This window comes from Eurosta solidaginis, chromosome 5 (genome assembly GCF_040869045.1).
Source record: "Eurosta solidaginis isolate ZX-2024a chromosome 5, ASM4086904v1, whole genome shotgun sequence".
Taxonomy (NCBI): domain Eukaryota; kingdom Metazoa; phylum Arthropoda; class Insecta; order Diptera; family Tephritidae; genus Eurosta; species Eurosta solidaginis.
Genome location: NC_090323.1, coordinates 243,680,693 through 243,704,618, shown reverse-complemented (window position 1 = coordinate 243,704,618; position 23,926 = coordinate 243,680,693). Strand labels below are relative to the sequence as shown.

At 36.5% G+C, this 23,926-nt stretch overlaps 1 protein-coding gene across 9 annotated transcripts in view; it reads left to right on the top strand.

Moving 5' to 3' along the window:
- sif (still life) overlaps positions 1 to 23,926 on the top strand; it is an 843,636-nt gene that overhangs the window by 679,221 nt on the left and 140,489 nt on the right. For all 9 annotated transcript variants that reach the window (XM_067789261.1, XM_067789264.1, XM_067789263.1 and 6 more), the window contains one exon: positions 17,919 to 18,033. In XM_067789261.1, the coding sequence (XP_067645362.1) occupies positions 17,919 to 18,033 (115 nt within the window). The remainder of the gene's footprint in view (positions 1 to 17,918; positions 18,034 to 23,926) is intronic.

Here is a 23,926-nt window from a genome sequence, read left to right as displayed (position 1 = left end):
AGAGTATATTAACTTTGATTGGATAACGGTTGGTTGTACAGGTATAAAGGAATCGAGATAGATATAGACTTCCATATATCAAAATCATCAGTATCGAAAAAAAATTTGATTGAGCCATGTCCTTCCGTCTGTCCGTTAACACGATAACTTGAGTAAATTGTGAGGTATCTTGATGAAACTGGGTGTGTAGGTTTCTGGGAACTCATCTCAGATCGCTATTTAAAATGAACGAAATCGGACTACAACCACGCCCACTTTTTCGTTATCGAAAATTTCGAAAAACCGAAAAAGTGCGATAATTCATTACCAAAGACGGATAAAGCGATGAAACTTCTTAGGTGGGTTCACCTTATGACATAAAATAGAAAACTAGTGAAATTTTGAACAATGGGCGTGGTACCGCCCACTTTTAAAAGAAGGAAATTTAAAAGTTTTGCAAGCTGTAAATTGGCAGTCGTTGAAGATATCATAATGAAATTTGGTAGAAACGTTACTCCTATTATGTGAGGCAAATAAAAATTTGCAAAATCGGATGACGAACACGCCCACTTTTTAAAAAAAATTTTTTTAAAAGTCAAATTTTAACAAAAAATTTTATATCTTTATAGTATATAAGTAAATTATGTCAACATTCAACTCCAGTAATGATACAGTGCAACGAAATACAAAAATAAAAGAAAATTTCAAAATGGGCGCGGCTCCGCCCTTTTTCATTTAATTTGTCTAGGAAACTTTTAACGCCATAAGTCGAACAAAAATTTACCAATCCTTGTGAAATTTGGTAGGGGCTTTTATGACGATAACTGTTTTCCATGAAAATGGGCGAAATCGGTTGAAGCCACGCCCAGTTTTTATGCACAGTCGACCGTCTGTCCTTCCGCTCGGCCGTTAACACGATAACTTGAGCGAAAATCGATATATCTTTACTAAACTTAGTTCACGTACTTATCTGAACTCACTTTATCTTGGTATAAATAATGGCCGAAATCCGACTATGACTACGCCTATTTTTTCGATATCGAAAATTACGAAAAATGAAAAAAATGCCATAATTCTATACCAAATATGAAAATCTGGATTGGTTTATTAAAATAAAATAAAAATAAATGTAAGGCGCGATAACCTCCGAAGAGATCTAAGGCCGAGCTGCTCTTCCAATTTGCGTCGTGTTCCTCTTGATTTTCCCTACAAATTGGCCGGACGGGACCTACATGTTTTATGCCGACTCCGAACGGCATTTGCAAGGCAGTTGAGTTTTCACTGAGAGCTTTTCATGGCAGAAATACACCCGGAGCGCTTGCCAAACACTGCCGAGGGGCGACCGCATTTAGAAAAATTTTCTTCTAATTTAAAAACCTCATTTCTAAAATTTTGATGTTGCTTTGCCTCGGGTATAAACCAGGGGCATACGGTGTGGTAGGCGGAGCACGCTACCATCACACCACGGAGGCCGCACCGGTGGATTGGTTTATTAATGCAAAATATAACTTTAGAAAAAACTGTAAAATGGGTGTGACACTTACCATCTTAAGTAGAAGAAAACGAAATCAAAAGCCCTTGGGATCTTGGCAGGAATACTGTTCGCGGCATTAGGTACATATATAAATAAATTAGCGGTACCCGACAGATGATGTTTTGGGTCACCCTGGTCACATTTTGGTCGATATCTCGAAAACGCCTTCAAATATACAACTAATCACCACTCCCTTTTAAAACCCTTATTAGCACCTTTCATTTGATACCCATATCGTACAAACGCATTCTAGAGTCACCCCTGGTCCACCTTTATGGCGATGTTCCGAAATGGCGTCCACCTATAGAACTATGGCCCACTATCTTTTAAAATACTTTTTAATATCTTCCATTTGATACCCACGTCATACAAACACATTTCAGGGTTACCCTAGGTTAATTTTCCTACATGGTGATTTTCCCTTATTTTGTCTCCAAAGCTCTCAGCTGAGTATGTAATGTTCGGTTACACCCGAACATAGCCTTCCTTACTTGTTTTATTTTGTATTTTACTTTATTAAGTACAAAAAAACCAAAGATAAGCATAAATATAGTAGGGCGATTGGTGATGTTGGCATCAAACAATTTCTAAAATTACGAACAACAGAAGTTGGTAATTATCAACGTTCATCAACAATTGTTCTTTCAGCCAACGTACAAATACATGAAAGGATAGCGAAAATACAAAGAAACTTTCGAAGAATTGACTGGTGCCGTTATGTGCAACATAGCGTTAACAACTATGACTAAAAAATGCAGCGTTGTTGCTGCCTGCTTTCGCTTGTAAAGGGATGTCAGCTAAAAACATCATTATGGATGACAAATTAATTGGAAAAGTTTCGACGCCAGCAATATCAGTGAATATTTTAACGTTAAAGCGTACCATAAATCGCGAATAGATATTGATAATTAAACTAACAGATTTTAGAGGGGGGCAACAATTTTTTTTTTTTTTTTTTTTTTTTTAAAGGACTTATTAACATAAAAACAAACATAAAACCCTTAAGGTAGTGAAATATGCAGCATCTACTCAAATTTTATTCTCGACTTCATTTTTATACTCAGTTGAGCAGAGCTCACAGAGTATATTAACTTTGATTGATGATATGGTGCAACAAAATTCAAAAATAAAAGAAAATTTCAAAATGGGCGTGGCTCCGCCCTTTTTCATTTAATTTGTTTAGGATACTTTTAATGCCATAAGTCGTACAAAAATTTACCAATCCTTGTGAAATTTGGTAGGGGATTAGTTTCTGGAACGATAACTTATTCGTGTGAAAAAGGGCGAAATCGGTTGAAACCACGCCCAGTTTTTATACACAGTCGGCCGTCTGTCCTTCCTCTCGGCCGTTTCCACGATAACTTGAGCAAAAATCGATATATCTTTACTAAACTTAGTTCACGTACTTATCTCACATCACTTTTCTTGATATAAAAAATGGCCGAAATCCGACTATGACCACGCCCACTTTTCCGATATCGAAAATTACGAAAAATGAAAAAAATGCCATAATTCTATACTAAATGTGAAAAAAGTAATGAAACGTTGTAATTGGATTGGTTTATTGACGCAAAATATAACGTTAGAAAAAACTTTGTAAAATGGGTGTGGCACCTTCCATATTAAGTAAAATAAAATAAAAAAGTTCTGCAGGGCGAGATCAAAATCCCTTGGAATCTTGGCAGAAATACTGTTCGTGATATTACATTACATATATAAATAAATTAGCGGTACCCGACAGATGATGGTTTGGGTCACCTTGGTCCACATTTTGGTCGATATCTCGAAAACGCCTTCACATATACAACTACCACCACTCCTTTTAAAACTCTCATTAATACTTTTAATTTGATATCCATATCGTACAAACAAATTCTAGAGTCACCCGTGGTCCACCTTTATGGCGATATCTCGAAAAGGCGTCTACCTATAGAACTAAGGCCCACGTCCTTTTAAAATACTCATTAACACTTTTCATTTGATACCCATATTGGGCAAACGCATTCTAGAGTAACCCTTGGTTCACCTTTATGGCGATATCTAGAAAAGGCTTCCACCCATAGAACTAAGACCCGCCCCTTTTAAAATACTCATTTACACCTTTCGTTTGATACCCGTATGGTACAAACGCATTCTAGAGTCACCCCTGGTCCACCTTTATGGCGATATCTCGAAAAGGCGTCCACCTATAGAAGTAAGGCCCACTCCCTTTTAGAATACTCATTAACACCTTTCATTTGATACCCATATCGTACAAACAAATTCTAGAGTCAGCCCTGGTCCACCTTTATGGCGATATCCCTAAATGGCGTCCACCTATAGAACCATGGCCCTCTTAAAATACTCTTTAATACCATCCATTTGATACACATGTCACACAAACACATTCCAGGGTTACCCTAGGTTAATTTTCCTACATGGTGATTTTCCCTTACTTTGTCTCCATAGCTCTCAACTGAGTATGTAATGTTCGGTTACACCCGAACTTAGCCTTCCTTACTTGTTATTTTTAGTAGTGACCAAAATATGAACGAATTGCGTTCAGGCATGGTGTCGAAACTTTCCGTTTTCTCTTGTGCTTTTATTCAATAAATATTTTGACCGCAAAACAGCATCTTTACTTTGTAGTGAAGATTTTTGGTAGCATTTTTCCGATCCTTGCCTATTTTTGAATTACATATTCACATACTTCATAATGGAAGAAAGGGCAAGTAAAGGAAGGAAAGTTATCGATATTTTATTGACGAGTTATCGGCTTCTTGTACGCTGCTATGTCTGAATTTAAGTTTCTCGCAAAGCTAATAAGGCTCTGCCAAATGAACAACACCACCGAGACTTCAGACAAGGTGACCCCTTTTCGTGCGATTTCTTTGACCTGGTGCTGGTGAAGATGATCCTAGCAACAGAACTAAACCGTGACGGCAAAGTCCATTATAAGAGCGTTAACTGGCTGGTGTTTGCGAATGATATTGATATCAATGCCCTTAACAAACACGCCGTGGGTTCTGCCTTCTTCGACACTATATAAAGAGGCAAACAAGTGGGTCTGCGATAAATGAGAACAAGACAAAGTACTTCCCGTCGTCCAGGACTTTCCTGTTGCTTTCTCGCCATGCCAGCAAGGTTACTGCTAACGAAAATAAATTAGAGACTGTCAAAGACTTCGCATATCTGGGAACCAGCATTAATAGCGAAAACAATGTCAGCTTAAAAATCGAACCGAGAATTCCGCTTTATACTGAGTTGACAATTGAAAATAAAATCCCCTCCGCTCTACAAGTCACTCACCATACCTGTCCTGATTTATGGGTCGGAATAATGGACAATGTCAAAAGAAGATGAGATGGCCTTGGAGTGTTCGAAAGAGAAAAGTTCTCCGTCGAGTATGGAAGGATGTATAAAGATGATCTGCATGAGATATACGTAGATATGAAGATAGTGCAGTGAATAAAAGCCCAAAGGCTTCGCTGGTCGTCATATGCGAATGGAGAAAACGCTCCGGCCAAGAAAGTATTTCACTAAACACCGCAGATTAGAAGCAGCGCAAAAGGGAGACCTCCGAAAAGTTGGAGGAGCAGGTTGGAGGAGGAGGTAGAGGAACACTTAGTTTCCTTTGGGGTACCAATTGGCATCAGTTGTCGCGAAAAAGCGATAGCTGCCGTGAATTTTAACGAACCGCCAAAATCGCTTAGGCGGTTAAGCGCCAATTAATAATGATGCTATTATGAATTTGTCTCCGGTTTGTTGTAGATAAGCTTTTGGTTTTCTTTCTGTTAGTTATCGATTTTTTTAGAATAGCAATCGATTTGCTATCGAAGTGTTACAAATTTCGTATCGATGTGTTGTGTGCGAATCAGCGGTCAGATACAGATACAATTTCAATATAAAATCGATATCACATCTGTAACTTGTCGATAAGAAACCGACTAAAAACGATCTTTTACCGTTAAAAACTGACGAAGCGTTTCTCACCTAATCCACATTTATTTGTATTTGGTAGGCTTACCTCTGTTGTAAAATAAGTTCAAGCTCTGGGCGAACTCTGATTAATACAAAAACACTTGTTGTTTAAAAGTATGCCTGTAAATTGGCACATCGATCGTCAGGGGTTCTTGGAAAGAATGCTTATAGAATTTCAAACACCGGTAGATATCTTGTAAAAGATATTCTACTTAACAACACCTAGGTAAGAGGGCCTAAAATTTATGATTTGAGGATTTGTGCAGCGCAACTCTTTCAAGGGGCTGTCATCGCAATTGCTTCTCCAACCACATTTTCTACCTCGTACACTCGTGGTGAATCCTGTTTCTTTAGCAAACGTAACTCTGATAGAACTAGGGCATGAAGAGCAAAATGGCTCTGACCACATTGATTTCTGTTCATATGTTATAGTTCCCGAGATAGTCGGGCTTCTACCGGAACTTATCTGATCTATTTATATTCTACAAAGGTCCGTCAGCATCGATAACACTCCCTCCGTGCACCTAGTATATTAACTTTGATTGGATAACGGTTGGTTGTACAGATGTACAGGAATCGAGATAGATATAGACTTCCATATATCAAAATCATCAGTAACGAAAAAAATTGATTCAACGATGTGTGTCCGCCGGTCCGTCTGTCTGTCCGTTAACTTGGGCAAATATTGAGACATCTTCACCAAATCTGGTATACGGGCTTATATGATACCCAGAATATATTGGTATTGAAAATGAGCAAAATCAGACGATAACCACGCCCACTTTTTCGATATTAAAATTTTCAAAAAATTGGCAAAATGAATACCGCTAAGTTAATGAAATTTGGTAGGTAGATTGATTTTATGACACAAAACAAAGTTCCAAAAAATCTTGGAATACGGGCATGGCACCACCCGCAGTTGGAAGAAGAAAATTTGGAAGAGAAATTTGAAGAGAAATTTGGCAGAGATACTACATGTGAAATTATTAGATTAATGAAAATAATCAAAATCGATTAACAACCACGCCCACTTTTATATAAAATTTTTTTAAAAGGGTCGTGGGCGAATGAAATTTGCTATATCTTTGCTTTATGTCAATGGTGTTTCATTTCTAAGTGGAATTATAACATGAAAAATAAAAAACTTTTAATTTTTGAGAATAGGCGTGGCACCCACCCTTTTTGACCAAGCAATTTTTTTTATGTGTCGGGAGCCATAACTCGATTATCACAATTAACATATCGTAATAAGATTGGGTAAACATATTTTCCTTATAGCAATAAATATTTCTAGTAAAAATGGACGGGTTAGCTTAAAAACCACGCTCACTTTTATATACAGAGGTTGGTTGAAAGGGTCGTTAAGATAAATAAGTTATATCTTAACGAAAAATAGTTTTGTATCAAATTTTCTTGTAAGATGAAATTGATAGAAATTGGTGTTATTAATGGAAGGTGTTACGCCCCTATTCCGATCAAGCATTACATAACATTTCTAGAGCCTAAAAAAACACATCCCTTGCAACAAAATTTGGAAAAATAATTCTCTGAAATGAACTGTACAATTGAAACTCCCGCTGAGTAAATAATGTTCGGTTACACCCGAACTTAGAAAGCGTTACTTGCTTTTTTTTATTTAATTGGAATGGGTGGCAACTTTGCAAAACATCCTCAGCAGCAGCACTTGGGTAAAACTTGTCAATTCAACAAAATACCTACCAACTTTTGCTAAAGAATTTTTTCAAAAATATAGACCTTAAGAAATCAAATCTTCTTTTCCTTGCTATCCAATTAATAGGCAGGGGCTCAGTTGTCCTACTATCAATAAAGTCAGTAAAGTAGTATTTTTAGAGCATAAAATTGAGCTTTGATATGAAACATTCGAAGCTGTTGCTTCTCTATTTTTTGTATAAAAATATGCCTCACAAAGATATTTTAATATATTCAGATGTTCTTCAAAATATTTAAAGCATTTTTCGGTTAAGAGGAAGTGCAAAGGAGCTGCTTCAATATAAAATACCAACAAAAGCATGCAGATATTGCACTTAAGCTTAACGTCAATATCAGAATATGATCTACATACCCACATACATGCGCACTTCCATACATACATACATATATGTGCATATATTTTCATATGTGTAAATATCAAAGTTCGTTCTTGCCAGATTTTATATTTATCCAACTTCGTAAAGTGAGCAGCGTTTGGAATGCACAAAAAGAAGATTTCCTGTCACACATACACATACACACAGACCTATCTATAATACTTACAAACTTTTTGGCAACTCGTCAAAAATTTAAATATGCACCCTAAATTTAAATTCCAAACAAGAACGAAGTAGTTGTAAAACAGGTAAAAGGGCTATAAAAGTAAACACGCTGTGTACTTAAAGTTGACAAAGAGCGTTGCGCCAACGAGAGCTGACTTACGGAATTTTCACTTTCAACATTAAATTTCAAGTTTTTTACTTAACACAAAGAATTTGTTTGTTTTACTCTTTGAAGATTTTTGTGTACTACACCGCAAATTTATATACACTTTGTGGTTTTTTTTTTTGTAATGATAAATTTACACACGCACACATGCAGCACAGTGTTTGTCCATACTTCCCTGCAAAAAATCGTGCGATCAATCCCTATAGAGATTGATCTCCAATTGATCTCTTTTGTCTACGTTTGGGCATATTTAAACGCCTTTAGTGCAAATCTTTGTGGCCCATTTTAAGAAATATTAAAAAAAACGGCAACGAAATGAGTAAAAATTACAGGTGATTGATTCGAATTATTTAAGCAAAATGCGGAGCCCTATACCTATACTAGACCTAAACGACTACGCCGAAGTTAGGGTTAAATTTCGGAGAATATTTTGTATTCCTTTTTGAAAAGCGGGCGAAGAACTTTCATTAAATAGATTTGGTGGCTTGGCAAACCCTTCCATTGTTTGTCTGCAATGAATATTGCGACTGGTTCCTATTTGAGCTCTTATTGAACCGAAAGAGACTATGCTTCATATGTTCTCATATGGGTACAAAGGTGATTGATCCTATCGAACCCTTTCGGGTATAAATGGGTACAGTTAGTTTCTTCATAGGACATGCTCAAACAAAAAGGAACAGTTCTAGTCATACAAACAGATCAACACTGGCATTGGTCGCATACTCCTTTGCGACTTATCCCGGATTCGTCCTAGACTAATCGCATTTTTTGCAGGGTTATCTACATTACACATTTAAATTACAAACATATAAAAGAATAATTCCTCTGAAGCTGCTTTTGCAATTCAAAAAATATGTAAATTCATTTGCAAGCAACAACTAAGCTCCTTAAAATATATAAAATAAAAGGAAATTAATGCAGTTTTATCTTAAAAGAGGAGCGGCTTACAAATCACTCAAGATTTGAAGCTTACACAAATATTTATGTATGTGTTGAGGTCGTTTATAGAAAAGCTTTCAAATGGCAAACTTATTCAGGTGTAAACTACGTACGATGAAAATTTAAATCAAGAGGGACTAAATGCGTGTGACACGGTGCATTATATACTTAGTTTCATTTTTTTACATTGGGGCGTGGTTATTACATGAATTTTCACACTTTGATTAGAAATTGTAAGAGAAAATGCAACTCTGATGTTTGTAACAGAGGCAACCCAAACACGATAACTTTTAGTACACAACTTCAACTCTGTATTAGTTATAAGCCAAAGCTGATTACAATAAATGAATTACTAGTGAACGGTCGTGTCTCGATTTCTCTCGGATATTTAACAAGGGTTATGGGCCCAGGTCACGTTGTTCGGTAATTTTAATAGTAATATTTATTGTGTAAATCGTTTGTCGATTTTGTAGCCTTTTCTAAAAAACAGTTGATTAGTTGATTAAAAAAAAAAAAAAAAAATGAGTTCGTCGTTAATAAATATTGAAAAGTTGACCGGCGAAAACTATTCGACGTGGGCGCTGCTTATGCGTAGTTTGTTGGTGACACAAGATTTGTGGTACGTCGTTGCTGATGATATTAAGACGGAAGCATCGGAAAAGGAGAAGGAGCAGTGGCAGAAAGCTGACCAAAAGGCATTAGCGATGATTCATTTGTGCATTAAACCTACGGAGCTGATCCAAATAAAAAAGTGTGTGACAGCAAAAGAGGCATGGAAGTTGCTAAGCACCCTCTACAATGCAGACGGTCCAGCCAGAAAGGTAAATTTGTTTAGAAAATTGATTCAATTCAAAGTGAACGCTGCACAGAAATTTGCCCTTCAAATCAATGAGTTCTGCTCTATTGTGGACAATCTTAGCGAAATCGGTGTTACTGTACCCGAAGACCTGCTCTGCATATTACTGTTATGTAGTCTCCCAGATGAGATAGAAAGCTTCGTAATAGCTATTGAAAGTAGAGACAAGTTACCGAAATTAGAAGTTTTGAAGGTTAAAATATTGGAAGAAGAGCAAAGGAGAGGGCAACGCATCGTAACCGAAAACGTGTTTGCAGCGAATTCCAATGGCAAAGTTGAGAAAAGAGATCAAACACAAGGCTTGTCTAATGAACGCGACAATCGTAGCAACAACAAAGTTAAGAGTATAAGGCGAAACTTCAGCAATGCAAAATGTTATAATTGCGGTAAAAGAGGTCACATCAGAGCTAATTGCAAAAGCACTCAAACTCCAACGGTGCTAAGTTTGTTTGACTCCCACGCTCAAACAGCGAAAGCTGAGAAGGCATGGATACTCGATAGTGGAGCATCATCACACATGTGTAGAGATATCACATTATACTCTTGCTTGCGAAAAACCACTCAAAAGGTATTTTTAGCATCTGGAGAATCGGTTGAAGCAGAGGGCGAAGGAAAAATAATGCTCAAATCGGAAACTACTGACATCGTATTGATGGGTGTATTGTACGTACCAAAGTTAAACAACAACTTCTTAGCTGTGAGCAAAATTCTGAGTAACGGAAACGAAGTATGCTTTAAAAAGAATAAAGCAATTGTAAAGACAAAAGAAAATAAATTAGTGTTCACTGCTGATATGCAAAACGGAGTTTTTCGCGAAAATTTGACTAAAACTAAAAACAAAGAATATATTAATTTAGTAACTGAAAATAAAAATGAACATGAAAATGTGCAAAAGTGGCATCGGCGATTCGGCCATGTAAATTATAAAGATTTGTTTATGCTTGCACAAAATAATATGGTGCGTGGCTTGTGTATCAATAAGAAATTGAATATTGATTGTGACATATGCGCAATGTGTAAAATCAAAAGAAGCGCTTTCCTTAATTATTCGAATGTGCAATCAACAAAATGTTTGGAAATTATTCACTCCGATATTTGCGGACCTATGCGTACGACATCGCAAGGTGGCTCAAATTATTTTATCACGTTTATTGACGATTTCTCGCGCTACATTGAAGTAAAATTTCTAAAGAAAAAATCTGATGCATTTCTTGCATTTAAGCAATTTGTTACGTGCGTAGAAAATCAGTCTGGTAATAAAGTAAAATGTTTGCGCAGTGATAATGGGCGTGAATATTTGGGAACGGATTTCCAAAGTTACCTGAAAAGTAAAGGTATTATACATCAAAAGACGGTGGCGTATACACCAGAACAGAATGGCGTGGCAGAACGCGCCAACCGCACTTTAGTTGAGATGGCTCGGTGCATGTTAGTTTCATCGAATCTCACACAATCGCTATGGTCGGAAGCAGTCAACACCGCCGCTTACATACGGAATAGGTGTCCCACGAAAATTTTAAAAAATAAAACGCCGTATGAATGTTATCGAGGGTACAAACCGAGTGTTAACCATTTCAAAGTATTTGGTTGTGAAGCTGTTGTGCTTAACAAGCAGCCAGGAAAATCAAAGTTCGATTGTAAAGGATCGAAGGTACGGTTTGTAGGCTATGCTGATCATACTAAAGGGTATAGACTTTATGATCCCTTAAAGAAAAGCATTGTAATTGCCCGTGATGTAATATTTTTCGAACACGCTTTGCCAAAACTTGAAACCGTAGAGGATAACTCCGATGAGCACGAAAATGCTGATTCTAACGTGATCATTGAATTAATTACCGAAAATGCAATTAAATCGATTGAAAATGCAGATATGAGTGGAAATGATGGTGAAAATGCAGATATGAGTGTTGATAAAAACTCAAGCAGTGATGACATGGCAAATGATGAAGATGACGACGATGCATCTGAAGATAGTGCTTCGAGTGACGAAGGCGAAATGGTATTTGGAAGAAAACGAGGACGACCGCGTATATGCCGAACAGGAAAAGTAGGCAGACCAAGGAAAAAATATATAGTTGAGGTACTTAATCTGGCGTACGAAAATCCAAATTCAGTCGAAGATGCGATGCAATCTGACGAAAGTTCGCAATGGAGAAATGCTATGCAGGCGGAATATAATTCCCTAATGAAAAGTGGTGCTTGGACTCTAGCTGACTGTCCACCTGACAAAAACGTGATTGGTTGTCGCTGGGTGTTCGCTAAAAAGTTCGATGGCGATGGTAAACTTGAAAAGTATAAAGCGCGTTTAGTTGCGCAAGGTTGTTCGCAGAAACCAGGCGAAGATTTTACCTTCACTTATGCACCAGTCGTCAGGCATTCGACTATTCGTATGATTCTTTCATTAGCAGTACAATATAAGCTGCTGGTCAACCATGTCGATGTCGTAGCTGCATACCTAAACGGTGATTTGAAAGAAGAGTTGTACATGCGCCAGCCTGAAGGTTTTGTTGATGAGCAACAACCCCAAAAAGTGTGCAGACTTCAAAAATCTTTATATGGCCTTAAGCAGGCCGGCAGATATTGGAACGAAAAGATTGATAAAGTTTTGAGCGACATTGGTTTCGTGAGATGCAGATCAGACAACTGTGTATATACTATGTGCGGCAATGGCGAAATTAATATATTGAGCATATACGTTGATGACATCATGTTGGCTTGTTCATCAGAAAACACGATGCAGAAAATTATTAAAATGCTTAATGAGAAAGTAGAAGCTGTCGATCGTGGCCCTATTCGTTATTACCTGGGCATGGAGGTTGAAAGGGACGATCTCCGTGGAAGTATTTCAATCCATCAAGGGCGCTATGTCGACGAGTTATTAAAGCGCTGGAATATGGCAGATTGTAAAGGTGTTGCAACGCCTTACAGTAAAGGCACGGTTCTTGCAAAATGCAGTAACAAAAATTGTGCTGGTTTTCTCACCAAGCAGTACATGTCACTTGTTGGTGGTTTGACATATTTGGCCATAATTTCTCGGCCGGATATAGCATACACCGTATCGAAGCTGGCACAGTTTACCAGTCACCCGCACAAAGAGCATTTCGTGGCAGCCAAGCGTGTATTGCGCTATTTGAAGGAGAAGCCGAAGGGTATGATAACTTTTAACGCTAACCATCAAAGCTTAATTTGTTTTTCAGATGCTGACTGGGCTTCAGATTTACAAGACCGCAAATCGATCAGTGGTTATTCTATTTTTATGGGCGATGGGCTGATTGCATGGGAATCTAAGAAGCAGCATGTAGTTTCTCTTAGCACCATGGAATCGGAATACATCGCAATGTGCAACGCAGCAAAGGAAGTATCTTTCCTACGAAGTTTATTGACAGAAATGGGTTTTGAGCAGTATGTCGCTAAAGCATCAACAATATTTTGCGACAACCAAAGTGCACAGTTCGCAGTCAAAAATCCTGTGGCACACAAGCGTAGCAAGCATATTGACATAAAGTTTCACTACATACGCGAAAAATATGTCCAAAACGAAATCGATATTGAGTACGTTCCATCAGCGAAAAACGTCGCAGATATATTTACGAAGCCCCTATCTGGAGACAAACATATAAATTTATGTAAATTGTTAAAGATAATTCTAGCATAGTTTGAGTTATATTTTAGAATTACATTTTTTATATTTTAAATATGAATCGCATTTGGGTTGAGGCGGAATTTGTAAGAGAAAATGCAACTCTGATGTTTGTAACAGAGGCAACCCAAACACGATAATTTTTAGTACACAACTTCAACTCTGTATTAGTTATAAGCTAAAGCTGATTACAATAAATGAATTACTAGTGAACGGTCGTGTCTCGATTTCTCTCGGATATTTAACAGAAATACTTTTCGTCATAAAGAAAAGGTGCTAACCAAATTCTTACGATATACTAATCAAAATTCATTTAAAAAACTGTTAAAGTAATTAATATTGGTATATGTGACCCGGTTTATGAAAAGGTGGCTTATGACTCAAAAAAGAAATTGCAAGAAACAGCTGTTAAAGATAAACAATGCATTTCTTTAGTTTCTTAGTAGTAGTAATTTTTTTTAGGCATAAGCCATCTTTTCATAGATCGGGCCACACATGATATTTCGCCATACAAATTCTTCTCTAAATCTGGATAAGTTTTTTTTAAATTAAAGCCCTGCTTAAAGGCATAATTTGATTAAAAACCATGAAAACATAATAAAAATATAAACAAGTACATAAGTCTAAAAATAAACAAATAAGAAATTCGAACATTAGGTACATACCCAGCACTTGAAACGATGAGGTGAAACTGGTTTCCAGGCGAGTTCGCTCATTTTCAGAGCAAACAGCTGTAGCTATGAAAAAAATGTTAATGCCAAATTTCGTTCGGATTGGCAGATTTTTGTTCGACTTATGGCATTAAATGTATTGTGGCGAATATTAGCAACACTACGCTGTTAGTAAATAATCACAACAGCAAAAACAGTAAGCAACCACACTTATGTACATGTACACATTAGAGCAAGTAGCCACACTTATGTGCAAGGCAACGATAAATATTCCATGCACATAACCAGCAGTTTGAAGCCGAGAGATTATTTCACAAACATATATGTAGGCGGCAACTGAGAGCAGAAGTCGATACGCACACATACACACGCACATGGTGGGAAGAAAAGCATAAACTACAGATATGCATATATATAGCTAAATAAGCAAGCATGAGATACAACTGTTCTAGAAGGCGAACGAGGTAACCGAGAGTATAAAATCAGCGCAAGCTGAGGAATCCGAAATCAGTTTGATTTAAATACACTATTAGTTGTGAAGTATAATTTTGAAGTGCTACTCCCAAATTAGTATAAATAAAGACCGTTTTGCAATACTGATTATTGGAGTTATTTATTCGACAGCTCAGCGATTCGAACGTTAGCAGAAGGTGCAAAATAATCGGAATCGCCCAAAAATTCGTTACAGTATTTTGGAAAGCGTCACAAAAAAGGGACGCGTCTCGCCCATTTTCAAAATTTTATTTAACTTCGGTTCTTATCTCAGCCATAGCACCCTCAGGAAAAGTGGGTATGGTCTTTAAGCGATTTTGATTATCACTCAGTCTATTGTGTATTAGCCTCACTAAGTGATACTCGCATCACTAAGGTTATTAAACAAAGGCACAACAGCAATAAAGCAAGCTGCCACTCTTCTGTACGTAAACAAATCAATCATCATTTACTCACATACATACAAGGCAACGAAGAGATACGCAGAAACACATGCATCCATCAGCCGAAATAGTACTCACATTTACATACGCATATGGCTACAAACTACAAGTATAAATGTATATGGCTGGTAACCAAGCATGAAGTTCGAAAAATTACTAGACCTTAGGAGAAATGGGTGAACGAAGCAACCGAGAGTATAAAAGCAGCGCAAGCATGACTAATCAATTTGATTTAAACACGCAATTAGTTGTGAAGTATAAGCGTTACTGTGAAGTACCTTAAAGTAGTCTAATAAAGACCATTTTGCATTACTGAACATTGGAGTTCTTTATTCGACAATTTAGCGTTTCGAACATTTGCAGAAGGTTGGAAATAAGCGCAATTTCTCTAAATTCGTTACACTATATAATTTGGCAAGGATAGTATATCTACCAAATTTCATTTTTGATTTACAGTTACTTAACCTTGATAATTTTCTTCTTATAAAGTAGGGCAGTATTGATGACAAGTACACCAACTACCTCACGAAAGATAATGAAATGGATGACCCTTAAAGTCTTCTTGAAGTTTTTGGCAACTGGCCCAGCGTGGAAATGGATTCAATGAACTTTAAGCGATTTAAAGCTATCCCATTAGTTCAGATGTTTCTAGTCCCCATCCATCATCTGTGATCATTTTTAGGAAAATTTTTTTTTCAAAAATTTTAATGAAGTATGCACTAATTTGTAGGAAAAAGAAATCTTCAGTGGTAAAGTGGTATTTTTGTGGTAAGTAGGGATCTGGTATCTAATATATGTATATACCTACATATGAATAGTGGAAAGAATTGAAAAATAGGGTACCTCCCATACAAACATTTGTCTTTCCTTATCACATATCTCCTGAACCGAGTAAGTCACATTACTCAAACTTGGTAATGCTGTCAATATTCCGAAAGGCAAAGTGTTAACGAAAATTCCAGTATGTTGAAAAAAGCGGCGTGACACCTCCCATACCAACTCAAATTTCCACATCAAATATATTCAAAACTACTGCAGTTATATCGCTGTGATTTGGTGCTAATACCATTACTTCAATTGAGTTCAGGCCATTCGCATTTTCTACAAAAAGCTAAAATACCAAAAACTAGAAAAACGCTATAAATTTGGTTTGGACCTACTCCAGATAAACACTGCATTGTACAAAGGAGTAGAAATTATGCGGAAGGGACTGTGTGTGGCACCACTGAAATAAAGAGAAATTAGATTGATGACACCGGGTGCTACTAGTGAGAACTTAAAGTACTCAAACTTAAAACTTAAGTTTGGGAGGTATTTCAAAACTCCGCAAAATGTTTATAACTCTGCGTTATATTTTGAGACGAGTCTTAAAACATCAACCTCATCATCACTTTTGGTGAGTCACTCCACATATGAACAAATATTAAGCACACATGCAACATCAATACGAGTTACCAATTTGAGTTTGGCTTTTGTGATGCCTTTGATATATAAACTATAAAATAAAATGTATATATTTTACACTCTTTCATGCATCCTTTTGTAAAAATGTTTGGAATAATAAAGCAAGAAGCGATTTAAAAGCGTTTGTCTTTCGGTTACTTGTCAATGTAGAATGAAACATACAAGACATTCTTTCAGTCGATTGGGCTCTTATCAGCATTATATGTGAACAATTGTAACGGTTGTTCAATGTACCTGAACAAAAGAAATTCAAACACAGGCACACACGTTGACTTACATACATATTTAACATATTTTTGTATGCCGATATTAAAGACGCATGACATGATATTCTCTTTTTTAACAAACAATGCGAAAATAACAATAACCATAGATATATATATTGGTTTATAGTATAGAATAGACTATTCGCTTCCGTTTGTATGTAAGTAACTTTTGCTCTGATGTTTTTTGTTAGATTGTCATTCTTTATTCAATGTCTTCTTCTTCCACTCGAGTGATGCCAATTGCATTTTCCATATTGTCAAACTGTTCTTTTCTATACATAAAAAAATAAAACATTGTATTTTGGTTGTATCTATATATATTACATAGAAATATGATCTACATGAGTATATATACCATATATACACTGAAAGAAAAAGACTGGTAAAATCAACCGAAATACGGGCCAATTCAAACGAAATTTATGTCAATGTTTACCCATCGCAACAAGATGTTGAATCAACTGCGCACAAATCGTTGATTCGTAATTGACCGTTTTAGTAGTCAAATGAACAGAAAAAGTTGTTGCGACAGCTTTGTACGGAGGTACCTACGTTGCGGCATTTGCAAGGCAGATGAGTTTTCACTGAGATCTTTTCATGGTAGAAATGCACTCGGAGTGCTTGCCCAACAGTGCCGAGGGGCGGCCCCACTTAGGAAAAGTTTCTGCTAATTGAAAAACCTTATTTTAAAATTTTTATGTTGCTTTGCCCGGGGTGTGAACCCAGGGTCTTCGTTGTGGTAGGCGGAGCACGCTACCATCACACCACGGCGGCCGCCATATACATACGTAAATATGTGCACACATATAGTACACAGCATACATAAGTACAAAGTAGAGAGCGCGGTAAGCGTAAAATTCTCTTTGAAATTTGCTCATGTATTGACTGTTGATCGCTGTTGAAATGACCAGTGAGATCAGTTGTGCTAACAAAAAAATCAGTTAGATTGATTAGGAATCTTTAACAGAATTTTGTTAACTTAAGAGCGAAAATTTCTCTTCTGTTGGAATGACTAAACTAATTTGTTCGCTTGGCAAAAAGCCCGCTTGAATTAACCATAATTTGATCAATTTCACCAAATATCCGTTAAGTCAAGAACAACAGAACCTATTTGTTGATTTTACTAGCACCATTTCTTTCAGTGTAAGTATGTATGTGTTGGAGTGCGTTTTGTATTTTCCTTTATCTAATGCCTCAATTGCACCAACTCATATTTTTATGCATTTTGATTACAGGTATTATCAAAGGCGATGAAATTATTGTTATCAATTCTGCAGTTGTGTCCGATTTGGATATGATGTACTTGGAAAGTGTTTTGCAGGAGGAACAGTCACTATTAATGACGATGCGGTAAGTCAAAATCAACTAAATGTTTTTTAAAATCTAGATCGCTTGGACTTATTTATAGTATATCTAGATATGTTTAAAATAAAAAGCGCTATTCTAATTTTGAGGTTTGCGCATCATAATTTATGTAGCTTGATTACAAACTCCTAGACTTATCTGCAAATATGTTTACCTTTTTTAAAGTTCTCTCGAAAGACTCGTCTTAAATCATGCTTCAGAGGTAGATACATACATATACGGTCAATAGTTTCCCTAATATGCCGAGTGTTATTCTATCATAGAACACCTTATCAGCAAAGAGTTCAAGAAGCATGCATGGCGCAACAACGGAAAGGTGGATAAGCTTTGATGGAAAAGTTCAAACTTTGAAGCAAATGCGGTGACGTCCCAGTCAGAGCATGTGAGAAAAAAAGGCAAGGAAATCAAATCGCACAGTTTTTAAATGTCGAAACGGCAAGTGGGTTGTTCCCAGGAAACCTACACTATTTTCCTGAAGTTATTTTATCTATATATACGAAACTCAAATAATGTACATATACCAATGTGTGTATAATGCGTCCCGAACCGATCGACCGATCTCAACCAAATTTGAAATGCCCACTAGAAATCTTCCAACAATGATCAAAGCTAAAAATAATTTCGAAATATAAATGGAGCGTGGCACCTCCCGTACATACCGAAACTTTGATACTGCATAACTCTGGAAGCATTCATGCTATGACATTGAAATACAGTGAATAATTATATGAGGTCAATCCCTAACACCACCTATAAAAGCTGACTTCGCATTTAAATTAAGTACCACTGTTCTAAATACATGTAAGCTAATTGTGTGGGAACTGCGGCTCACAAACAGTCGTTCGGAGCGTCATACCCAACTCTGAAAGACATGAGGCTAATTATACAAACTATAAATGGTTTCGAGAAAGGGCAATTTCGGCACCTAAAAATGAGGATGTTAATATCAAATTTGCCAGGAACCAAGACAACTTATCAATCTATTGACACAGTCGTGGAAGTACCCCAAGCTGTGCATTATCCGGTTGAGTTTCTTAACTCCTTGGAGCCATCAGGAACTCCTCCTCATTGATTTATCCTTAAAAAAAAAGGTCTGTTATAGTTATGCCTCGAAATTTGGAATTTCTGCGCTTTTGTAGTGGGAGAAGGCTTATCATCGCAATACTTTTACCGAATGTCATTTAAGCTATGATTTTATCGGAAATTTTCGAAAACAACAAAGTTTTCCTACCAAGGATTCCATTGATACTGACAGATATGCCTTTCCATTTTAAATGTATCTAATTTCCAATTAGGTTTGCTTTCGCCATCCGTCAATAAAGCTCAATGACAGTCCTCAGCTGTAGCACATGTTTCACCCGTGGCCAATTACAGGAAGCCAGCTCTAAAGTTTGCTCATCGGAAAGTTGTTTTATCTACATATACTCCAAATAATATTACAAAATATAAAGGACATAAAAAATATCGTATATCCTATGGCTTCCAGCAATACCTAAATTCTCAAATACATGACCGTAAAATAAGTTTAAAATATATTTTATTTATATTTCATATTTTTATAGAAACGTTAGGTGAAACCCACGGGCATAAGCTAATAAACTTTAAAGCTTTGTATTGCATCAAAACTCCTTTAATGCTTTCCTATATTACTTTCCATCAACCGTTAGTCCCAATACTCGGTACCCCATAGGTGGGTAATTCTCATTCATTCATTATGACCTTCATTTCTGCTACAAGCTGAGTGATATGGGAAGATAAGGCAGAGAAACTCACATTCTTGCTCCAATATAATGTCAAATGTATTGCATGTTTTATTTCTCTATAAACATACATATGTACTCGAACATCAATTGCTTCAAACTGTCCTACATACAAAAGTCTTGGAATATAAGTTAATGCTACCTTGATTCAAAAGGCTGGTTTTACGTTTCTCCTAAGGGCTCTTGTCTATCAATTATCATAAATCCCATAAGAAGCTCTTGACTAATAGAAGACTTATTAGAATCCAAAACAATTTCTCGGTGCTTTTCGACACTGAAAAAGCGTGTAACAATGTTCTGTCTGGAGCGTTTGAAATAGCACAGATTGATTAAACAGGCAAGGAGTCAGTTGAACGTTTCAGTTGAGTGGGGCTGTAATGTAAAGAAAATTGTGCAGGAGAAGGCTGCGTGGGTGTGTTCTATTCTCTCTACTTTAGGTTGGGGACGAAAAAGGGCATCTGGTAGACCTCGAAGAGGCTTGCTGGTCGAGCACAAATTACATTACTTGGATTGGAAAGTTGGTAGGAAAGGAGATATTATTAGTCAATCAATTGCGCTCCACTTTATATTTTTACTTCTCATAAATATTTTTGCAATTTCTATGTCAAAATTTAAAAATCAAAGTTTAGCAAGAATATGTGTTCATATAAAAAGATATTTTTCGCTGATTTTTGTCCATTTATATAAAGGAATTGCTTAAAATTTTTCAATTTTATTTTTATTTTCTCCTTTTCTTGCATTTTCTCAGTGTCTTAACATATCTGTTAAGTTTTACGCTTGTAGCTCAATGAGAACTTACATAAAAATTAATCCCAAAATTCCCTCCGTTCAGTTTGATTTTTCTAAATATCTCAGTCCGTACGCCCCCTAGCGCAAATTTTTTATTGTGTCATCGGCTGTAATAGTTAAAAACCGGTTTTAAATTTCCAAATTATTATCTCCTATTTTGCTCCTTTCTCACGGTGTCTTAACCTATCTCTGAGGTTTCATGTTTGTAGCTCAATGAGAATTTGCTTTAAAACCGTACTCAAGACACTAAATTTCCAAATTCTTATCTAAATATTTCGATCCGTTTGCCACCTAACAGAATTTTTTCTCCTTTTCTTAAATTTTCTCGGCTTCTTATCCTATCTGTGAGGTTTTACAGTTGTATCTCAATGAGAACTTACATAAAAGTCAATCCCAAAATCCCTCCGTTTCGTACGATTTTTCTAAATATGTCATCCCGTGCGCCCCCTAGCGAATCTTTTTGTATCGTGTTATCGGCTGTCATCGACCTCTGAATTAAGTTTGAATTTCAAGTCTCTAGCTTATCGAGAAATTACTTAAAAGCTGGTTTCAAAATTTCAAAATTCTTATCTAATTATTTCGATCCGTGCGCCACCTAAAGAATTTTTTTCCTTTTATTGCATTGTCACGGTGCTCTAACCTATGTGTAAAGTTTCACGAAGCCGAAACCGAATCCAGACGACGTGTTATCACTTTATTATTCAATTGTTAATGGTTTGTTATCGATAATTTATCGGTTTGATATCGACAGGTTATGAGCTTGTTATCGATTTACTATTATTCGTATTGTTGAAAGTGTCTTAGCAGCGAGGTATAAGCTCGTTATCGATTTGTTATCGAAGTGTTATAAATTTGACAACGATAACAAAAGTTATTGACAGATTCTTGACTTTTTATTGACGAATTATCGGTTTGTTATCGATTGTTCAATGGCTGACATCACAGTTTAGAAAATAGTTTTTAATTCTCCTAAATAATGAAATACGAACTAATATGTTTTTTGTGGAGACTACTCTTTATTACTTAGATACAAATAATGTATTGTAAACGAAACAAAATATATTAAAGTAATGTCAAACCAGTCAATACATCAATGTCATTGGCATAAAAGGAACTTCCTTGAAAGATATAACAAACTGTAACTATTGCTTATCTAATGCAACACCAATGCAGCAGTTGGCATAATCAACAATAAATTTGTATGTATGTATGTATCAATTTGAAAAATAATGGACAAATATAAAAGTGAGGCAAATGTCGCAATTCAATTTCAGCTGTAACTTTTCCGTTGTCAGCAAAAAATCATTTGCACTGCAGCATAAATAAACACACACACACATACATATATGTCTATGTAACTGGAATATGCGTATGTGTGCATGTACAAAAATTGATTGCATACGTAAAGTATATAAATATGTATCATATAACGAAATCGCTTTACCAAACCAACAAACAAATTTTATCATTGAAGAAATATCCGTTCAGTTTTGTATTTGAAGTTGCTTATATTCCTTCATGCATCCTGCCTTTTTGGACCCTTTTTCAATCAAACGAATGTATGAGGCTTTTGCGTACGTATGTATGTTGAATATGAGTATGGATTTGACATAGCTTTCAGAAATTTATTTAATAATCGTTTTACAAACATTTGTAACCAAATTTTCAATAACTTGCCAATATAAATATGTACAATATTTGCATATAAATGAAATGCGTACATAAGGGTGGTCCTTCTTGTTCGATGTAAAATTTTTTATTGCAGAAACCTTTACAACTACCCTCATAACTGGCCACATAAGAAAGGGCCGTGATTGTAAACTATTTAACTGTTATCCCAATTCATGCCCATTTTAGCATTAAGCATATTCGAGTGTGGAATTCGAAGTAGTGTTCATGCTGGTCGCATTGGGTAAATGCGCATTTTTTAGAAGTTCGAATTTTTCTGTTTACAAACTTTTGAACCCTAGCGGCCGCCGTGGGGTGCTGGTAGTATGCTCCGCCTACCGCATCTAAGTTCCTAGGTTCACGCACCCCGAGTGTATTTCTGCCATGAAAAGCTTCTCAGTAAAGATGCATCTGTCTCGCAGATGCCGCTCAGAGTCAACATAAAACAAGTAGGTCCCGTCCTGCCAATTTGTAGGAACAATTAAACGGGGCACGACGCAAATTGGAAGGAAGCTCGGCCTAAAATCTCTTCGGAGGTTATCTTACCTCACATTTATTTATTTATTTTTAACTTTCGTACCATTACATGACAATGCTGGTTGCATTGTACATTTTTGATCAATTTGCTATATCTTAATAACAAATGTCAAAAACAGCATCATCATTGAATACAAGTTTAAATAAACTAAATACACACAACAATAACGCATTAGAGCACAACTGGGTGTACAAACTGTGGGCACCATATGCAGCAACTTCCGATTTATGTTTATATGTGTATTCCGTTTGTAACAAAAACTTGGCGCGATTTACCTCCGAGGAGATTCAGGCCGGGATTTTCTTCCAATTTGCGTCGTGCTCCTTTTAATTTTCCCTACAAATTGGCGGGAAGGGATCTATATGTTTTATGCCGACATCGAACGGCAGCTGCAATGCATTTTTACTGAGATGCTGTCCATGGCAGATTTGTACTGAGGGTTTGCCAAATCACTCTCGAGGGGCGATCCGCTTAGAACAAATTTTATTCAAAATGAAAAATTTTTTCAAAATTTTTGATGGACCTCGTTTTTGTGTGGTAGGTGGAGCACGCTAACATCACACCACGGCGGCCGCCCACTATATATTGTTAAGTATTTCGCAAAATATGCGAGGACAGATTATATTGTGACTGCGTGCGTTAGAATTTCCACTCGTGCAAACTTTTTTCAATTGTGAATGCTCTCAATTATTGCCATGTTGGTGTACATTCGTCCAACCAGCTACCTTCTAATATCACTTTTATAAGCCGTTTTCCCTCCATTTGAACTTCAAAAGAAGCGTAAGCTTCACCGTTATTACTTCCACGAGGCTATCGAAAAATTTTACACCCAGAAATCTGAGTCGTCTTGTCTACTCTCCTGAACATCGACAAAGAATACTTCTCTTCCTCCTCTTTCCGACAGCTAGTTCAGGAAAAATTTGTTGGTATACGCATATGTGTTATGGCACAGTACCCTTTTATAATGCCTTTTAGTACTTCATGTTCAAATTCCACAAGTTTGAGAAGAAAGGCCATGTTTTTCTTTTCTGAAAATGGTAGCCGGTGACTACCATGAGATTTACAATTCTCTGATTGTACCACGGAAAACTGGTTGTCCTTACAGTAAATTTACGCAGGAGGG